This window comes from Thunnus thynnus, chromosome 23, assembly GCF_963924715.1.
Source record: "Thunnus thynnus chromosome 23, fThuThy2.1, whole genome shotgun sequence".
NCBI classification, from domain to species: Eukaryota; Metazoa; Chordata; class Actinopteri; order Scombriformes; family Scombridae; genus Thunnus; species Thunnus thynnus.
In genome coordinates, this window is record NC_089539.1 from 17,712,783 (window position 1) to 17,728,682 (window position 15,900).

Sequence of the window (15,900 nt, forward strand, 5' to 3'; positions counted from 1 at the left end):
TAAAAGTAGAGGTAATGTTGGACTTTTGTTTGCTAGGTGGACACAAACACGACTCCAAATGAGCGCTAATGCTGCTCTGTATCTACTGTATCTGATGTTAAGTGGACAAAAAGTTCTAACAAGTTTGCCATATCAACTATAAAGGTGATATTAGTGTTGTGTTCACGGCTTGTTTCAGCTGCCCCCCAATTGGCCAAAAACACCAGCTTACAACCAGCTGAACCAACTGAACAACTACAGTGGCTGCAAAACTTGCGAAAAACACTAAAAGCCCTCTCTAGAGCCAGTGTTTGGTTTGTCCGTTCTGGGCTACTGTAGAAACATGGAGGTGCAACATGGCTGCCTCCATGGAAGGGGACCCTCTCCCTCTGCAAATATAAAGGACTCACTGTAACGTAACAGAAACACGCGATTCTTATTTTCGGCTGATTATACATGAATTAAAACAAGTCTGTTCAGCTAGATGCCACTAAATCTCACACACTGGTCCTTTAAGTGGAAAGTACCAGTGTGTGTAGATATTATGATATGCAGTAATATGGCCAATATTCTGAAAATGTCATCCTAAAGACAAAGAAAGCTACTAACGGGTATCTATTGGCTGAACAATCTGGTGGAAGTTGTTTGGTGAAGGCTAGAGTAACATGACAGCTAGAAGAGGAACTGGTGTCTAATTTTGTCAATAGTTTTCTGGTGAAATAATGAGAGACGCAATCACACAAAGAAACATCAAACAAACATTTCAAGCTTCAGGATTCTTTAAAATTGTACCATACACGTTTTTATATTCCTTGTTTACATTTTATTGGCTGCATTTCTTCAGACAGATCTATTGAATACAGAAAAACAAAGGCCATGAGCTCTGCTGTGAGCTGAGGTAGCACAAAACAAATCAGAAATATCTAATCAATGTGTCTTATAACTACAACACAAAGAGTGTGAGACAGAAAAATCCAGAATTCGAGAGAAATGTGGAATATTTCATTTGGAATAGATTTAAAAACCAAAAAGACCTGTGTTAAAAGGGTGATTGGGGGTTTAAAGAGAGGTTTTCTACTTTCTGCAGTAGGCCACAGCACCATATGCCACAACACCTACAACGGCTACTAAAGCAGCGCCTCCGCATAGCAACACTGGCAGCTCAGTGGAGCTCTTAGGTTTGGTAGTCTTGGGATCAGTGGGCTGTGGCTCCGGCTTCTCTGGTGCTGCCTGAGAGGCTTTGACAGAATGTTCCTCCGCATCCGAGAGGGGAATCTGTGAGAATTTTAGTTGCTCGAGAGTTTGACTCTCAACCGGAGGCTCCGCTTCCATCGGTGCGAGGATTGATGGAGGGTGGAGCCCCTGAATAGAATATAGCTCCTCTACTTCAGAGGTTGTTACTGAAGGGACCGGGGTGGACGTAGCGGAGGGGGGATCGAGCCTGACGATAGGCAGAGGAGGCAGGGCCATCGGGGGAACCACCTGCATGAACTCTGCAGGCGCCTTCTCCACGTGAGGCTCCTCTGCTGACATCAGGAAATCCTCAGTTTCTGGGGCCTGGAGGTCCTGCTCCTCCTCCCTGAGCTCAACCAGCTCCCTCTCCCCACCCAACACGCTCAAAACACTTGTCTGCAGCTCCTCATCCTCCTCCTCTTCCTCTTCTGTTCTCCTTCTCCTCTCCTCCTCCTCTCCCGACTCAGCTACTTCCCTCTCTGCCTCCTCGAGCATCTCAGCTTCCTCTCGTTCCAGGTGGACCATGTCAGAGTTGGAGGAGTGGTTCTCCTCTCCGGCCAGAACCCCCCCGTCGTTGCTGTCGAGGCTCTTAGTGTCCTCTGGGTCCACATCACCCATTGTGGACCAGGACTCTGCCAGCAGGCTCTCGCTCTGCCAGGGTCCAAGGCTCTCTGCCTGGGTCAGAGGTAGAGCAGCCGGGCTGGGGCTGAGGGAACCAGCCTCCCCACCACCACCTCCATCCCCCCTGCTGGACTCGACTGGGGCCTTTCCCTCCAGAATGAAGGTTGGCTGCTGCAGAGACAAAAGAGATTAACTTCAGAGGTGAGACAAAGTCACAAGCAAGGGTCAGGTTCTGGCTATGAAGTCCCAAGTCAAGTCCCAAGTCTTAAACTTTGTGTTTTCAGTCCAATGGAATTAGAAATAGTGGCAACGTTAGGATAACTTTACTGCTAGCCACCCATCACTGACGGATAGCTGATGTGAGACATTACTAATAGTTTTATATCAATAAACATAACAATAAGTCTTAGATACTTCGTTACCACACTTACTGTCTTGAGGACTTAAATAATGTTAGGCCATAGCTAACAAAAAACCATTAATGCTACAGCCTTAAATCACCTTAGTTTGTGTAGCCACAAGTTTTGAACAAAGTTGTTTTGTCTCCATCTGGAATTTATGAGCTGCTTGTTTTGCATGTTGCCATCCATTTTTTTTGCTTATCACATTCATATTATTATTTAGATTCAGATGTGTAATCTGAATCCAAGATATCTTCTGTTTGCTGGTCTGCACAGGTGCCAAACACACTTTTCCCCAGTGCTCATATTTGGCTACTTTGGACTGATTCAAAATATACACTTTGCCAGGAAAATTGTCTAAAACTTAATTTTACCCCTCTTATATGGAGGCCTAAAAGTGATACAGGAAATAAATAAATAAATAAAAATGAATATAAAGTTTGTAAAAATAATAAAGAAATAATATATTTTTCCTTATTTCTTTATCTGTTTATTTTATATATATGGAAATAAATAAATATGAAATTTAATTTTTTTAATAATTTGCGCATTTAACAATGTATTATTTTCTAGCTAAATGTAAATGTATGTATTTATTTTTAATCAGTCGTAGTCATTTATTTATTTATTATTTTATGTGCCACTTTTGGGCCCCCATACTCTCATACCAACTTTGAGCCAAGCCTGGTTCTGTCAAATGTAGGTGTAGCAGCACCTCTAAAGTTCAGTGAAGAAAGTTAAATCAAGAAACACATAACCCCTGTAAATCCACAATGTGTTGTTTTTGAACTTCTGTTTTTATACAGATTAAATAAAACATGTTCATAAGTGATTTTTAGAGGAGCTGTTGTGTGGATTTTGTTTCCTTTGGACAGAGGAAGTCTATCTGTTTCCAGTCTTTATGCTAAGCTAAGCTAACCAGCTGCTGGCTGTAGTTTTATATTTAACAGACAGACATGAGAACGGTATTAATCTTCTCATAATGTTTTACATTTTAATGAAATCACAATTACTTTTAAAGCCACTATGTGTAGAATTTGAAAATTTTCAACTTTGGCGTCCCCTGTTAGTCACAGCAAAAAAGACGACTTTGCATGTCGCTGCCGGGACACTGAGATAAACAGGTTGAAAGCAGCACATAAAATGTATCAATTTTCACCATTATTATCTAATTTTTCATCAAAACTTCCAAAAATCAGAATAATATAATACCCGTCAGTAAAATAGTGATGTGTAACATGGCCACTGACAGGCTCCTCTGGTATCTACTATTTTTTACGTGCCCGTGTTCTCAGTGACATCAGTGAGACCGTGATTGGAAAAAGTTGCTCACTGGCTGCTCTCTATTGCAGCGGCTGTGTGACTATCTATAGCCTCGACCTGCATATCTTACTATGTTTAGGCACTATATACATCTCCATCTGTCACCCAAGAGTGGAAGCTATTTCAGTGATTTCACATGACGTGAGAATCGAGCAGGAGTAGGAAAATAAAATGGAAGTGGCATATTTTTAATTTTATGTGAAAAACTAAAATTCCAGTAGTCCATCTCTCTTTAATTATCTATTAGTCCAGAAATCCTCATTTCTGAATCAACCACTTTTCAAGATACCACTGTATACGTGGCTGTTTGTATGAATTCAGCTCAAACGTGCCTCTTGGTCTGAAGGTGACCCACTTCACCCCTTGTGCCACGTCTCAGCTGTGACTGCAGAAAGTATTTACCGCTGTGCCAACCCCAGAATAGATATTCTCTTCGCTGTCTATGTTGTATCACATTTACAACATGCTGCCTGTCTGTGTTTTCTCTGGTTTCAGCACACGTCCCTTAACGAGGACAAATCTCTATACAGTCTCTTCAGGGCTTGACTATCCGTTACAAGTTGTCAATCCAAAATATAAGAAGTTATGCTAATTACTGAAAGCTAAGTAAATATTAGTATAGCTGCAGGGAAATAAGTGTATTTACCTGTGAAGCTACAGCCAGGGGTTGGTCAGCTTAGCTTAGCGCAAAGACTGGAAACAGGAAGATCCATAGATAACATCTCTAAAGCTCAGTCGTCAAACCATCATCAATCATAAAAAACACAACTTGTCATATTTACACTTCAGTTTTTCTACAGCTTAAACTAACAAGACATAACGTATTTATGTTAATAAGCGAGCTTTAGGGGGTGCTGGTATAGGTGGATTTTGTTACCTTTGGATTTAACCAGGCTTGCTGTTTCCCCTTGTTTCCACTCTTTATGTTAAGCTATGCTAACCGGCTGCTGGTGCAACCTTTATATTACAAATGTAACTCTCAGCAAGAGAGTGAATAAAAATATTAACCAAGTGTCTTACTATTAATTTAAAGATAAAATGTCTAAACTCAACATCTAGATTGTATCTGGGCTCCAAACCTACATATCAGAAGTTTTGGAATTGCATTATTTCACCTAAACTAACTCATCCAAACTTACATTTTTTTTTTTGGTTTTATGCTTTAGAGATTCTCTCCACCATCCACATTAAAACATAAAAACAATGTGAAAGTTGTCCCTGTAGAGCTGTAACTAAAATATATTTCAATATGTAAGAATTATGGGGCGAAACTAAGGCGAGCAGATTTTCATTATTTCACTATTTTACTACGCTTTGAACACATGCACTCACATGCACTTGCGTTCCAAAATTGAAACACTATTTCTTTTGTGTTGCCTCACAGAGGAAAGTAAACCCCCTTCCTGGCTGTTATGCAACAGCTTGTTACTTGATGTGCAATAAAAACGTCTGACTCCAAAACTAGCAGCTGGACAAAATCAGTAAAAAAAAAAAGTCTTTTTAGGTGTTGAATAAACATTTCCAGTATGCAGCTGTGATAGACTGATAGAACTAACTCAATAGATCCATTTTTTCTTGTTTACTATCTGTAGGGCTGCAGCTAATGATTATTTTCATTATTGATCATTTTCTCAATTCATTGGTTATTCGTGTGGTTCATAAAATGTCAGTAAATAGCAAAAAATTTTCATCCTATGTTCCCAGAGCCCATGATAACTCTTCTAAATGATAGTTGGTTTATTATCATAGAGGAATACGATAATATTCACGTTTAGGATGCTGGAGCCACTAAATGTTTGCCATTTTTGCAAAAATTTGTTTAAACGACTATTTAGTTATCAAAATCGTTGCCGCATAATCAACCAATCATTGCAGCTCTTATTATCTGGATGTTTTGTATATTCTGATGCTTCGATGACAAAAATCCTCGATGTCGCATCGCTCCACCTCTTCCAGAGTGAGCAGACTACGACCTCCCAGATGTCACTGACTTAATGACCAACTAACTGCCATGTTGTCTGTCCCGGGTCGTGGCTGCTGCTGCTCTTCGCCTCTGCAGACTTCAATTCCAGTGACACAGCTGCCTTAAACATTAACACACATTAACATTTTAAACCCCTCACACACACACACACAGACAGAGAGGTACATCTGTGTTGCTGCTAACCAATCAACCTTTTCTACTCTGTGATCCTCCTTTACGTACTGGCCTACTTGAGTAATTGGATTCAGATTGATCCTATCCCCGTGATAAGAGACTCATGGTGAAGTAAATGACCAGTGAGATTTAGGGCACGCTTCCCTTGCTCATGTGTGGTGGGCACAGTGTATGCAGAGTGATATTAGATACCTCAATTTACAAAAGGTCAGCTTTCAATGTCACATGCAGGAAGTGTTGGAGAATCAGCTGATAAGTCTTGTTTCTCTGTCTCATACAAGGTTAGATTTTGCCCTTCATTTCATCAGAGTGACCCGTACTGACCTTTACACTGACATGTTTACAGATAAAACACCTTTAACAAAGCATGGTCACACAAAGGCCACAAAATCTAATCAAATTCTTGATTCAAAGGCTTCAGCTCTTCCTCAGACTTTCTTGTGATTCCTGTGGAGGATTTTCTTTTTAAAGGCTTTGCTCAAACTTTGTGTCATGTGAATAAAAAAGAAAAAAAAAAAAGGAAAGACAACATTCAGCATACCTGGGTCCTCTTGGTGCTCTCGGGCTAAATGAGTTGCTAGATGAGAGGCAGATGCTGGAAATCAAAGTGAGACGTGCATTCAGAGACGAAGCCACACAATAACAGATAGGCAGACATGCACGCTGTAGCTGGCACGGGAATAACAAGATGGACAAGCTGTGCAAAAGTGTGTCTCTCTCTCTGTCTCTCTCTCTCTCTCTCTCTCTCTCCCTCTCTCTCTCTCTCTCTCTCTCCCTCTCTCTCTCTCACCCACCCCACTTCTCAAATCCATGACATAACAGTTGGCTGGAGAGCAGTCAGTAGTGACTTTGCTGTCCATTCAGACTGAGAAATCCATTGAATAATGTGGGTAAACATTGAAGGGTTTTCACTCTTGAATCTGACTTTGAACCTGCGTGTCTCTGAAAGGTCAACAGAGGTCAGTGGGTAAGTGTTCAATGCCAGCAAACAGTTGTATGCTCACTGTCCAAACGGCAGATTATCAGTGACTCCGCAGTATGCTGTGAGGCTATGACACACAGTGGAAAATGCATGTCAGAAAGGGAGACAAGCTATTTCTAAAGCTGAACTTTCCAAGTTCTAGTTCCCTACTGGCAAGATGCATTACAGGACTGGAAACTATGGCAGGATATGTACACTGCTTGTATTTTATAATGGACTGTATCTAAACAGAAACAACCAGAGTAATTATACAATAAAAATCTGAGTTTGCAGAGCTGCTTTTTTTATTGGAAAGTCTCATGGCTCAGTAAAAAGTATGCGATGTCTAGATCAAATGTAGAAATGTAGATCAACACCTCTTCCTTCTTATTATCAAGAATGTACATAATTTTGACACATCTATGATAAAACTCAATAAAAAAAACCCTCAAATTTATTAGAATTGCCCTTATCAATGCCGACAGATGTATAGCCCTGCAATGGAAAGATGAACATCCACCTACATCTGCTAGATGGACTATTGAATTAGCATCATATGTACCAAATGAGAAGATAATGTATAACCTGAAGGGAGAGTTTAAAAAGATTTGATGTGGTTTCCTGACATTTCTGGAGACCTCAACATAGCACTCTTTTTGTCTGTCATGTGTGAGTCAGACCTGTTTGTTTACTTTTTATTCTGCTCCTTCAACTAAACTGATACACGAGGGCTGTTATCTATTCCCTCTCTGCAACTACATTGCTTTTTTTAATAGTCTGTACTGTTTCTATTTATTCTCTTCTCTTTGAATAGGTACATATTCTGAAGAAATTACTGGTCAGACCTGAAGGGAGGGAGAGGAGGGCTGGTCTGACATCTATGTCATTATATTTCTGTAGATTATTGCATTATTCAGCTTAAGGGTTGTTATGTCCTAAATCCAATAAAGATAATGTTGAAGAATGTACATACTTTTATTATATTATTGTTCATTTTCCACATAATAACACAGCTGCACAGGACATACTGCACAGCTGGGCTGCAGAAAGCCTAAATTATAATTTGTTTTTAGAAGTTATATAACCTGCACCACACATTTTTACAAACAATACTTTGTATAGAACGCTGAAGTTCAGGTGCCGTTTTCTACGGAAGATGATTAAGGCCACATGTGAATTTTATTTTATTTTATTACTTTATTTACTTAATTTTTACTTTATCCTCAGAATTTTTCACATTTGGCCCTGATCCTCTTCTGTAGTTTTCAAACCAAAGTAGAGTTACAAAAAACCTGCACAATACCAGGAAAAAAGATGCAAAGTGACTGTAAACAAAGCGCTCTGGTAGGTAGGAATGGGGGCCTTTACATGTCTGTGCCCAGAGGCCGACTGTCTCATAATCTATCCATGAGAATACAACAACACACTGTATTTCATAATAATAACAATAACAAAAACAAACAATAATTCGGTAATACCGCTGGAATTAAGCACCGTGAAGTAAATGAGAACAACTATAAACTTAAAAATGATAATTATAGTGTTTGTAGGACTTTTCTGAACTCGGATAATTTTAAAAAATCAAGAAATTTAATTAATTTAGCCAAAAATGACATACCACAAAGAATAATATTCACTATGAACTCACTATAAAAATCATTAAATATCATCATTACTACTTTCCCATACATTAGGAATATATTAAATGATAATAGTTTGTCCAAATTAAACATGTTCTTAGCTACTCTTTTGGCAATTTTTTAAATTTATTTTGTTTTTTACTGGCAACAGAAGGAGAATAAAAATACTTTACATATTTCTTGCTTGACAATTTACTGTTTATATTCAACAAAAATAAATACTATTACTTATAATTTTTTAAAAAGGAGAAAAAGAACATATTTCCTTTTACAGTACTGTGGCATTCATTTACAAGGAGAAACAGAGAATAATAATAATATTCTTATGTTATTACATTTTCATCTTTTTTGTCTCAAATTGTTTTGCTGTTTACATTTGTTCTGTCTTATTATTGGCCTGTCAGTCATCTGTAAACCACTTTCAATAATACTGACCTGTACGAAAGGTGCTATAAAGTTTGATTGAGTATTATTAAATAATAATAATGATGATTTGAGCTGCAATGGTTTGTCGATTAATTGATTTGATAATCAAGTAATCGTTTTAATATGTCTTTTTTTAAGCAGAAATGCCAAATATTTGCTGTTTGCAGCTTCTTGAATGTGAGGATTTGATCATTTTATGTGTCATACATGATAGTAAACTGAATATCTTTGGATTTTTAAATGTTTACTGGACAAGACAAGACACATGAAGACAAAACAAGACACATGAAGACAAAACAAGACACATGAAGACATCACCATGAGCTGTACGAAATTATAATGGCCATTTTACACTATTTTATGACACTTTTTAGATGAAAATATAATTGATTAATCGAGAAAATGGTTGGCAGATTAGTCGGTAATGAAAAGAATTGTTAGTTGCAGACATAATAATAATAATAATAATAATAATAATAATAATAATAATAATAATAATAATAAATACAGAGCCAATTTTTCCATTATATACATTTGATAAACTATCTTTAACTATTCAATAACTATTTTTAAAAATGAATTACAAATTTAAATAGATTTTTTGAACATTTATTAAAACTGTTTTACAATGAGTCTCACACAACTTTACATACACAAATAATATTGGTATGAAAAAAAGTCAATAACATAAAGACATAAGACAGGTTATACATACTTTCACTTTCACCCTAAATTATCCAGTTAAATGTTTACAGTGTGCTCACTTTGCTATATACAATATAACAGAAGATAATTTTTCTAAATAAATGTCCATCCAGAGTTGCAGTCTTACGGTTATATTTTCCATACAGTTCTCGACCTTAAGTCTTTGAGTCCATTGGTCCAAAGTAGGTGGTTTGAGCTTTAGCCAGTTTATTGTGATCATTTTATGGGCTATTAACACAAGAGTTTTGAGCCTATATAATTTGTTTTTTAATTTGTTTATTGTCATGGTTGGATTTTACTGTTTGTGTTTTTAAAAATCTCATTCTCAACTTCCAACCAAATTATTTCCAAGCTGGGCTACTTGAGCATTTTATGCCAAGACATCCGGACCTCCCCCACTCCTCATCTTCAATTATGGTGTTGACCTCCAATTCCTATTTACCTTTCAGATTCACTGTGAATAAAAAGTGCAGAACAAATTAAATGTATTATTATTATAATAATTATTATTATTTTTACATCCAATGTATTCTCTGTTGAATCCTTGCCAATCCTGCTGTATAAATAGAATATAAAAATCTTGAATTTATGGTTTTATACTTAAAGAACTTAAAAGGAGGATAAAATGAGTTTAGATTGCATTTGTTTTACTAAAAATGTAAGTTAGTGGATATAAAGTATTTCAAATACATATTTTTGTATTTAGTATAATTATACAAAGCATTACAATGTCAAATAATTCAAAATTTTTCACTAAAACTGAATCAGTTTCTTCCTTTTCTCTTTTTATATCTGAAGACAAGCTCGTCTCTTCCTGGTCTCTTCGCTCTCGCATCTGATTCGCTGCTCGACCGGAAGTAAACATCATGTGATGTTGCACATCAGCTGATCCACCGTAGACATCTTTACGAGTCACGACTGCGGGGATTAATTCATATCTCCTCCTCTGTGATTTTCGGGTAAATAAACGTCGCTATGAAACTGGTGTTGCTTGATTGAAATCTCTCTATTGACGATAACAGTTTGTTTGATGTCGCAGCGCTTTTTATTATTTATTATTTCGTGTGTTTTTCCTGGCAGGCCTGCGGAGATCTTTGACAGCTGCAACCATGGCGCTCAGCGATGCCGACGTTCAGAAGCAGGTATTGAACCGTTTTAACCTTCAAAATGACACCAATCAACCATTCCTCGCTGGATAAGTGTAGCAAAACATTATACGCTTCTTTTTGTTTTGTTACAACATTAAAAAATGTTGCTATTTGCTGTAACTGTAGATGTAATTGCGTGTGACATTGACAGAGCTGCAGTAGGTTAGCATTTAAAATAAACGCAAATATGAACTGAAATACGTTATTTAGGGTGTATTAGCTGGTGGTTTTGTGCCTAAGAATGTTAGTTATATCAAAATAAGCATTCATTTTGAAGCTAGTGTTGTGTGGAAGATATGGCTGAGATGTTGAAGGGTCATATTTCCCAGTGATCACATGATGAACACATGCCAGCAGGGCCTGATGAGGAACTTGTCTGGACACTCATTCAGTGGGGAAATCTCAGAAATCACCCAAAATAAGCCCCAAAAGCAGAAATGTAAAGCTAGAGGAGTCAACTCTGCACAGGATTTAAGTTTTATAGTTTTTATTGAGATTTACTACCTTTTAGCAAAATGGGTAGAAACATTCCTCACTGTTATGAGAAAAGCTCACAGCAGGCTGAGAAAACATTCCTGGCTTTCACAATGAGAGAGCTGAAACTTTCCTAAAGATGTACTCAAGAAATGCTTCACAGTGAGTTGTGTGTAACAGTATAATCCCCCAGTAGATGCTGTGAAGTCATAATATTAATGTGAGTCTTGTTTATCATTTGTGTTTCTTGTTCGTGTTTGCAGATCAAGCACATGATGGCCTTCATCGAACAGGAGGCCAACGAGAAGGCAGAGGAGATTGATGCAAAGGTATAAACACATTCACAAACACACATAGTGAATAGAGGTAATTATTCAGTCTTTTTAAATGTTTCTGGGGGGATTTTATGACTTAATTAGACACTAGATAGATGACAGGAAGTGAGGGAAGAGATATGGGGACAGTAAGTAGGGAAATTTATTTTATGCTTTTCAAAACCAGGAGCACAAAGTGCTTCATACGGTGTAAATAAAAACATACAGTGACAAAAGCATATGAATAAATTCAAAGATGAGCAAAATTTATTAAAAGAATAAAAAGAAATGGGGAAAGAAAGCATTTGTAACTCCCCCGTCAGACAATACAGTGTATTAAATGCCATCACAAAAAGCGTCAAAATGCATCTTCACCATCAGAGATGTTTCTTTGATGAGATGCACCACTAGGGGCACTAAAAGCCCAGTAAGTGCAAATGTTTATGAGGGTCAGTTTGCTGCTTTTTAGAAAATCTAAAGCCATTATCTTGCATCTTGCATTATTCTTAAAGTTTTAGAAAAATGTGTTGTATTTCATGATACTTAAAGTGCATCACATCCGAACAAACAGTTCAAGTTACTATAAAGACCTCTCGGTGCTGGTTGAACACACTGCCATGGGAGTTTGGTTAGATGAATGTATCATATATTCCTCACAGATGGAGCTTGATTGAATCTGTGCATAAAACCATACAAAACCAACAATAAAAACTAAAGGTTGTGGTGTCACATAATGTGTATTTTTGGCTGCTTAGTCCTATCTTATCCCTCAGATATTATTCAAAGTTACAGATGTAATAACAGGAAGGGCTTGTTAATGATGGAAAAAGATAAAACATGTTGACCCTTAGTGCCATATTAGGACAATATGTATTGGTTTTAGATGTTCAAACACAGGTCCAAAACAGATCCTCCCTCTAAATTTTCTGAATTATTACAATAAATCTATCTGAAACTAAGCTAAATTCTAGCAGCTCCATCACATGAATAAAAATGTTTTTGTAGTGCTGAAACTATAAGTTGATTAACTGATTGCTAGACAGTTAATAACCAGCCATTTTATTGTTTTTTTTAAGTAATTTATCAAGCAAAATGTGCCCTAAATTTCCTCCATCATAGCACTCCATCATAGCACTAAAATCAGGCTTTTAAATGAAAAAACACAGTTGAAAAATGCGTTCTCCTCCCAAATCTTTTTAAAGAACATGTCTTAAATATTACAAATCAAAGTGTCATTTTGATTATAGTGACCCCTTTTAAGGCTTATGAGAATTTAAAAAAAACTCTGGAGCAGAGCAAGTACTAACTAAAAGTGACTAGTGATGATTTAAAAATGATCTTATGATCGATGACTTCTGCTGAGTGAACTCTGTCTCCTCCTGCAGGCGGAAGAAGAGTTCAACATCGAGAAGGGCCGTCTGGTCCAAACTCAGAGGCTGAAGATAATGGAGTACTACGAGAAGAAAGAGAAGCAGATTGAGCAGCAGAAGAAAATGTGAGTCATGGCCAGAGATCACAGGACACATCAAGTCAAGTCTTAATCGGGTCTTTTTAAGAACAAAGGATTAGCTGTACGTGTGACACAGAAGTTCCATAATTTTATTTAGTTGTTTCATCCCACAATGACTCTTTTGTAACCAGTACAAACAGTCTCCAGGGTTTCCGCACAAACAGACCTACACTTAGAAATCTAAACAGATCCAATGTGTTTGTTATTTGTCTACTTAACAGCCAAATGTCCAACCTGATGAATCAGGCTCGACTGAAGGTACTGAAGGCCCGTGATGATATGATCTCGGTAAGCTGTTGCACATAATCTTGTCATATTTTATGATGCATAAGAGAGATTGATTATGCCAACTTTACAACCTCCTGTGTAATAATGGAAATCTTATCTTGATTGGTACTCTCAGGAAATGCTGAATGAGGCTCGCCAACGGCTCGCTAACGTAGCAAAAGACCAAGCCAGGTATCCGGCTCTGTTGGACGGCTTGATTTTACAGGTTAGTTCATACTCTCAACTTCTATATATGTTTATAAGGAGGCTGTGTCGAAAGGTTTAACAAACCTTTTCTCAATGTGTGTTATCAGGGATTCTATCAGCTCCTGGAGTCCAAAGTGACTATTCGCTGCCGTAAACAGGACATGCAGTTGGTACAGGTGAGTTAAGTATTCGTCAGTCTGAATATGTTCAATGTTATGAAATCAGAATTTTATTATGATCCTTGTCTTTCAGGCGTCCATCCAGAGGAATATCCCTATATACAAAGCAGCTGTGAAGAACAATCTGGAGGTCCGCGTCGACCAGGACAACTTCCTCTCCCCAGACATGTAAGCATCATCACGCAATTGAAAGATGGATTGACCTTCAAGATCCCCTGCAGACATGTTTTAAGAGATAGAAAATACCAATACTAATGATAATTTGTGTCTGATGAGGTTTTTCCACAAGAAAATGTTCAATTACCTTGTTAAAATCTTTAAAATGACTTTAAAAATCTACTCCTCCCTTATGGAGAAAATTCAGAATCTATGAATATGCAAATATATTCCATTTCAACAACCACGATTGGCTCACAACTAGTTTTCATGTCTTAAATCATGCTCGTAGGTACACACCTTAAACTCAGATTGAGGGTGAGCACAGACAGCTTTCCACATTGAGCAGATGATTGTGAAAACTCTGCACATACATCGATCTGCACAGTGAAGCTCAAACATCCGACTGTAGGAACAAGAAGAAAAACACATTTTTCAGTAGAGGGGGACTTTAAAAAAAGTCAAAAGTACTGTTGAAAATTGAGTTAAGTGTCTTGTTTGGGTGTTTTTTTCTTCCTTCAGTTCTGGAGGTATTGAGATCTATAATGGTGATGGGAAGATCAAGGTGTCCAACACCCTGGAGAGCAGACTGGACCTCATGGCTCAGCAGGTAGGAAATACAGAAAGTTCATATTGTCTCATCTCACACTGTAGTTTTAGCCTCACGTTGTGTCTGTTTCTTTTAATTATTTATCTTTTTATAATCTTTCCCCCCCTCAGATTTAAAAGGTCCTCATGTTCATATGTGTCGTTGTTGTCTGTGATGATCTCACTCGCTTTAAAAGTCAATGAAAAGAGAATTGCCTAAAAGAATTTCCCCCCTTTTTTTTAGTGAGGAGTTCGGTCACCAATAAACTTGCATTTGACAAAAATTGGATTTCGTAGCACTCGAATCACCTGAACTTTTATTATTTCACACGAGGAGCCGCAAATGAAATCACTCATTATAAGTTAGACAGATATCTAATGCAATGTTTTAGTTTGTCATTGGTTTTGTGTGTTTGTTTTGATGGTTCCTATGGTAACCACTCATAACCTCAGTGAGGCTTCGCTGCTCAAATAAATACGGAACATTAATTTAACTCTTACGTCCTGTTCAGGTCAAATTTGACCCTTTTTTTAAATATTTGAGAGCAGTAGATATACTCTGAACACCTTTCCTTTAACCTGACATTTTATTACTTTTCCTGAAGTGACCCAGAACACATAAAATACTGTGAAGGGTCAGAATACGAACAGTATGGAAGTGTTAACACTAACATCATAGTCTTAAATGTTATTCCCCTTTTTAAATAATGAGTGCAGCTCTTAACAAACTTTCATATTTTGTGGTATATGTTGTTACTTGCTTTAATTTATTATTTGATGGGTTTTTTTTTTAGATTTGTCTTATTAATTTTTACTGGTAAACTGTTTTAAGTTTGCCTTAAGGTGTCATTTCAGGTAGTTTCTTGGAAATTTTATTCAGGATTTATGATTTTGTGACATATGTACCTTGTTTTTGCTGCATTTCTTGGTCCAGACACTCTTAAAAAAGAGAAATTTTTAGTCTTAATAAGGATTTTCCGGTCAAATAAGTGAATAAAATTACTTTTAGTTAGTTGTTTTTCTGTATTCTTGTACTTGACATTCTTTCTGTGTTTACAGATGATGCCTGAAATCCGAGTGTCTCTCTTCGGTGCCAACCCAAACCGCAAGTTTATGGACTGAGAAGCCCTCCTGTATTAAGAGAAGAACGCTCCTTTTTATTTTTTATTTTGTCATATGAAAGACGTCATTCCTCTGTCTCTGAAATGATTCCTCCGACGCAAAAAAGAGACGCGTTGTTGTTGTGTGATGTATTGCTGTATTTTTCTGTGCATTAAGGGACATGATAGACGCTGCAACTCAACATTACAGATGTTCATCGTGGATACTGCACAGTTGTAATGACTAGTTTACTCTGCTGCTTCCTCCTTCAAGGGTCTCAGTTTACACCGATTAGTCAGAGGCAACAGAATTGGTCGATTTGCTGGATGTTTAACAGGTTGCTCTCTAATTGGATCAGTCTTCAATGACAAACACAGCATCTGTGTCGCAGTTTCCTCCCAGTTTCATTAACCTCTACCCCCGCATTATAAGTTGCATGGGGAATTGTTTTGCTAATGGGTGTCTCCTCCAACCAATCACAGAGAAAAAAAAATCCTAGAAACAAAACT

The 15,900-nt window shown here is 37.4% G+C and overlaps 2 protein-coding genes across 2 annotated transcripts; one reads left to right on the top strand and one right to left on the bottom strand.

The window, feature by feature from the left end:
* Positions 1 to 740: 740 nt before the first annotated feature.
* LOC137175825 (bcl-2-like protein 13) lies at positions 741 to 6,436 on the bottom strand. Its single transcript, XM_067581728.1, has 2 exons — positions 6,257 to 6,436; positions 741 to 2,004 (listed from the first exon to the last, which is right to left on the bottom strand). The coding sequence occupies exon 2, from the start codon at positions 1,828 to 1,830 to the stop codon at positions 1,054 to 1,056; it is 777 nt and encodes a 258-aa protein (XP_067437829.1). The 5' UTR covers positions 1,831 to 2,004; positions 6,257 to 6,436; the 3' UTR covers positions 741 to 1,053.
* A 3,861-nt stretch (positions 6,437 to 10,297) lies between these two features.
* Positions 10,298 to 15,501, top strand: atp6v1e1b (ATPase H+ transporting V1 subunit E1b). The gene is made up of 10 exons (XM_067581465.1): positions 10,298 to 10,406; positions 10,528 to 10,589; positions 11,333 to 11,398; positions 12,769 to 12,878; positions 13,115 to 13,181; positions 13,297 to 13,386; positions 13,475 to 13,543; positions 13,620 to 13,714; positions 14,225 to 14,312; positions 15,350 to 15,501. Exons 2-10 carry the CDS (start codon positions 10,557 to 10,559, stop codon positions 15,410 to 15,412), a joined length of 681 nt encoding a protein of 226 aa, XP_067437566.1. The 5' UTR covers positions 10,298 to 10,406; positions 10,528 to 10,556; the 3' UTR covers positions 15,413 to 15,501.
* Positions 15,502 to 15,900: the final 399 nt, after the last annotated feature.

Bases quoted from the DNA above. Each gene is read 5' to 3' on its own strand.
- LOC137175825 (XM_067581728.1), bottom strand. From the start codon at position 1,830: ATGGGTGATGTGGACCCAGAGGACACTAAGAGCCTCGACAGCAACGAC.
- atp6v1e1b (XM_067581465.1), top strand. From the start codon at position 10,557: ATGGCGCTCAGCGATGCCGACGTTCAGAAGCAG. The intron at 10,590-11,332 runs GTATTGAACCGT...TCGTGTTTGCAG, and splicing joins ATGCCGACGTTCAGAAGCAG to ATCAAGCACATGATGGCCTT. The intron at 14,313-15,349 runs GTAGGAAATACA...CTGTGTTTACAG, and splicing joins TGGACCTCATGGCTCAGCAG to ATGATGCCTGAAATCCGAGT.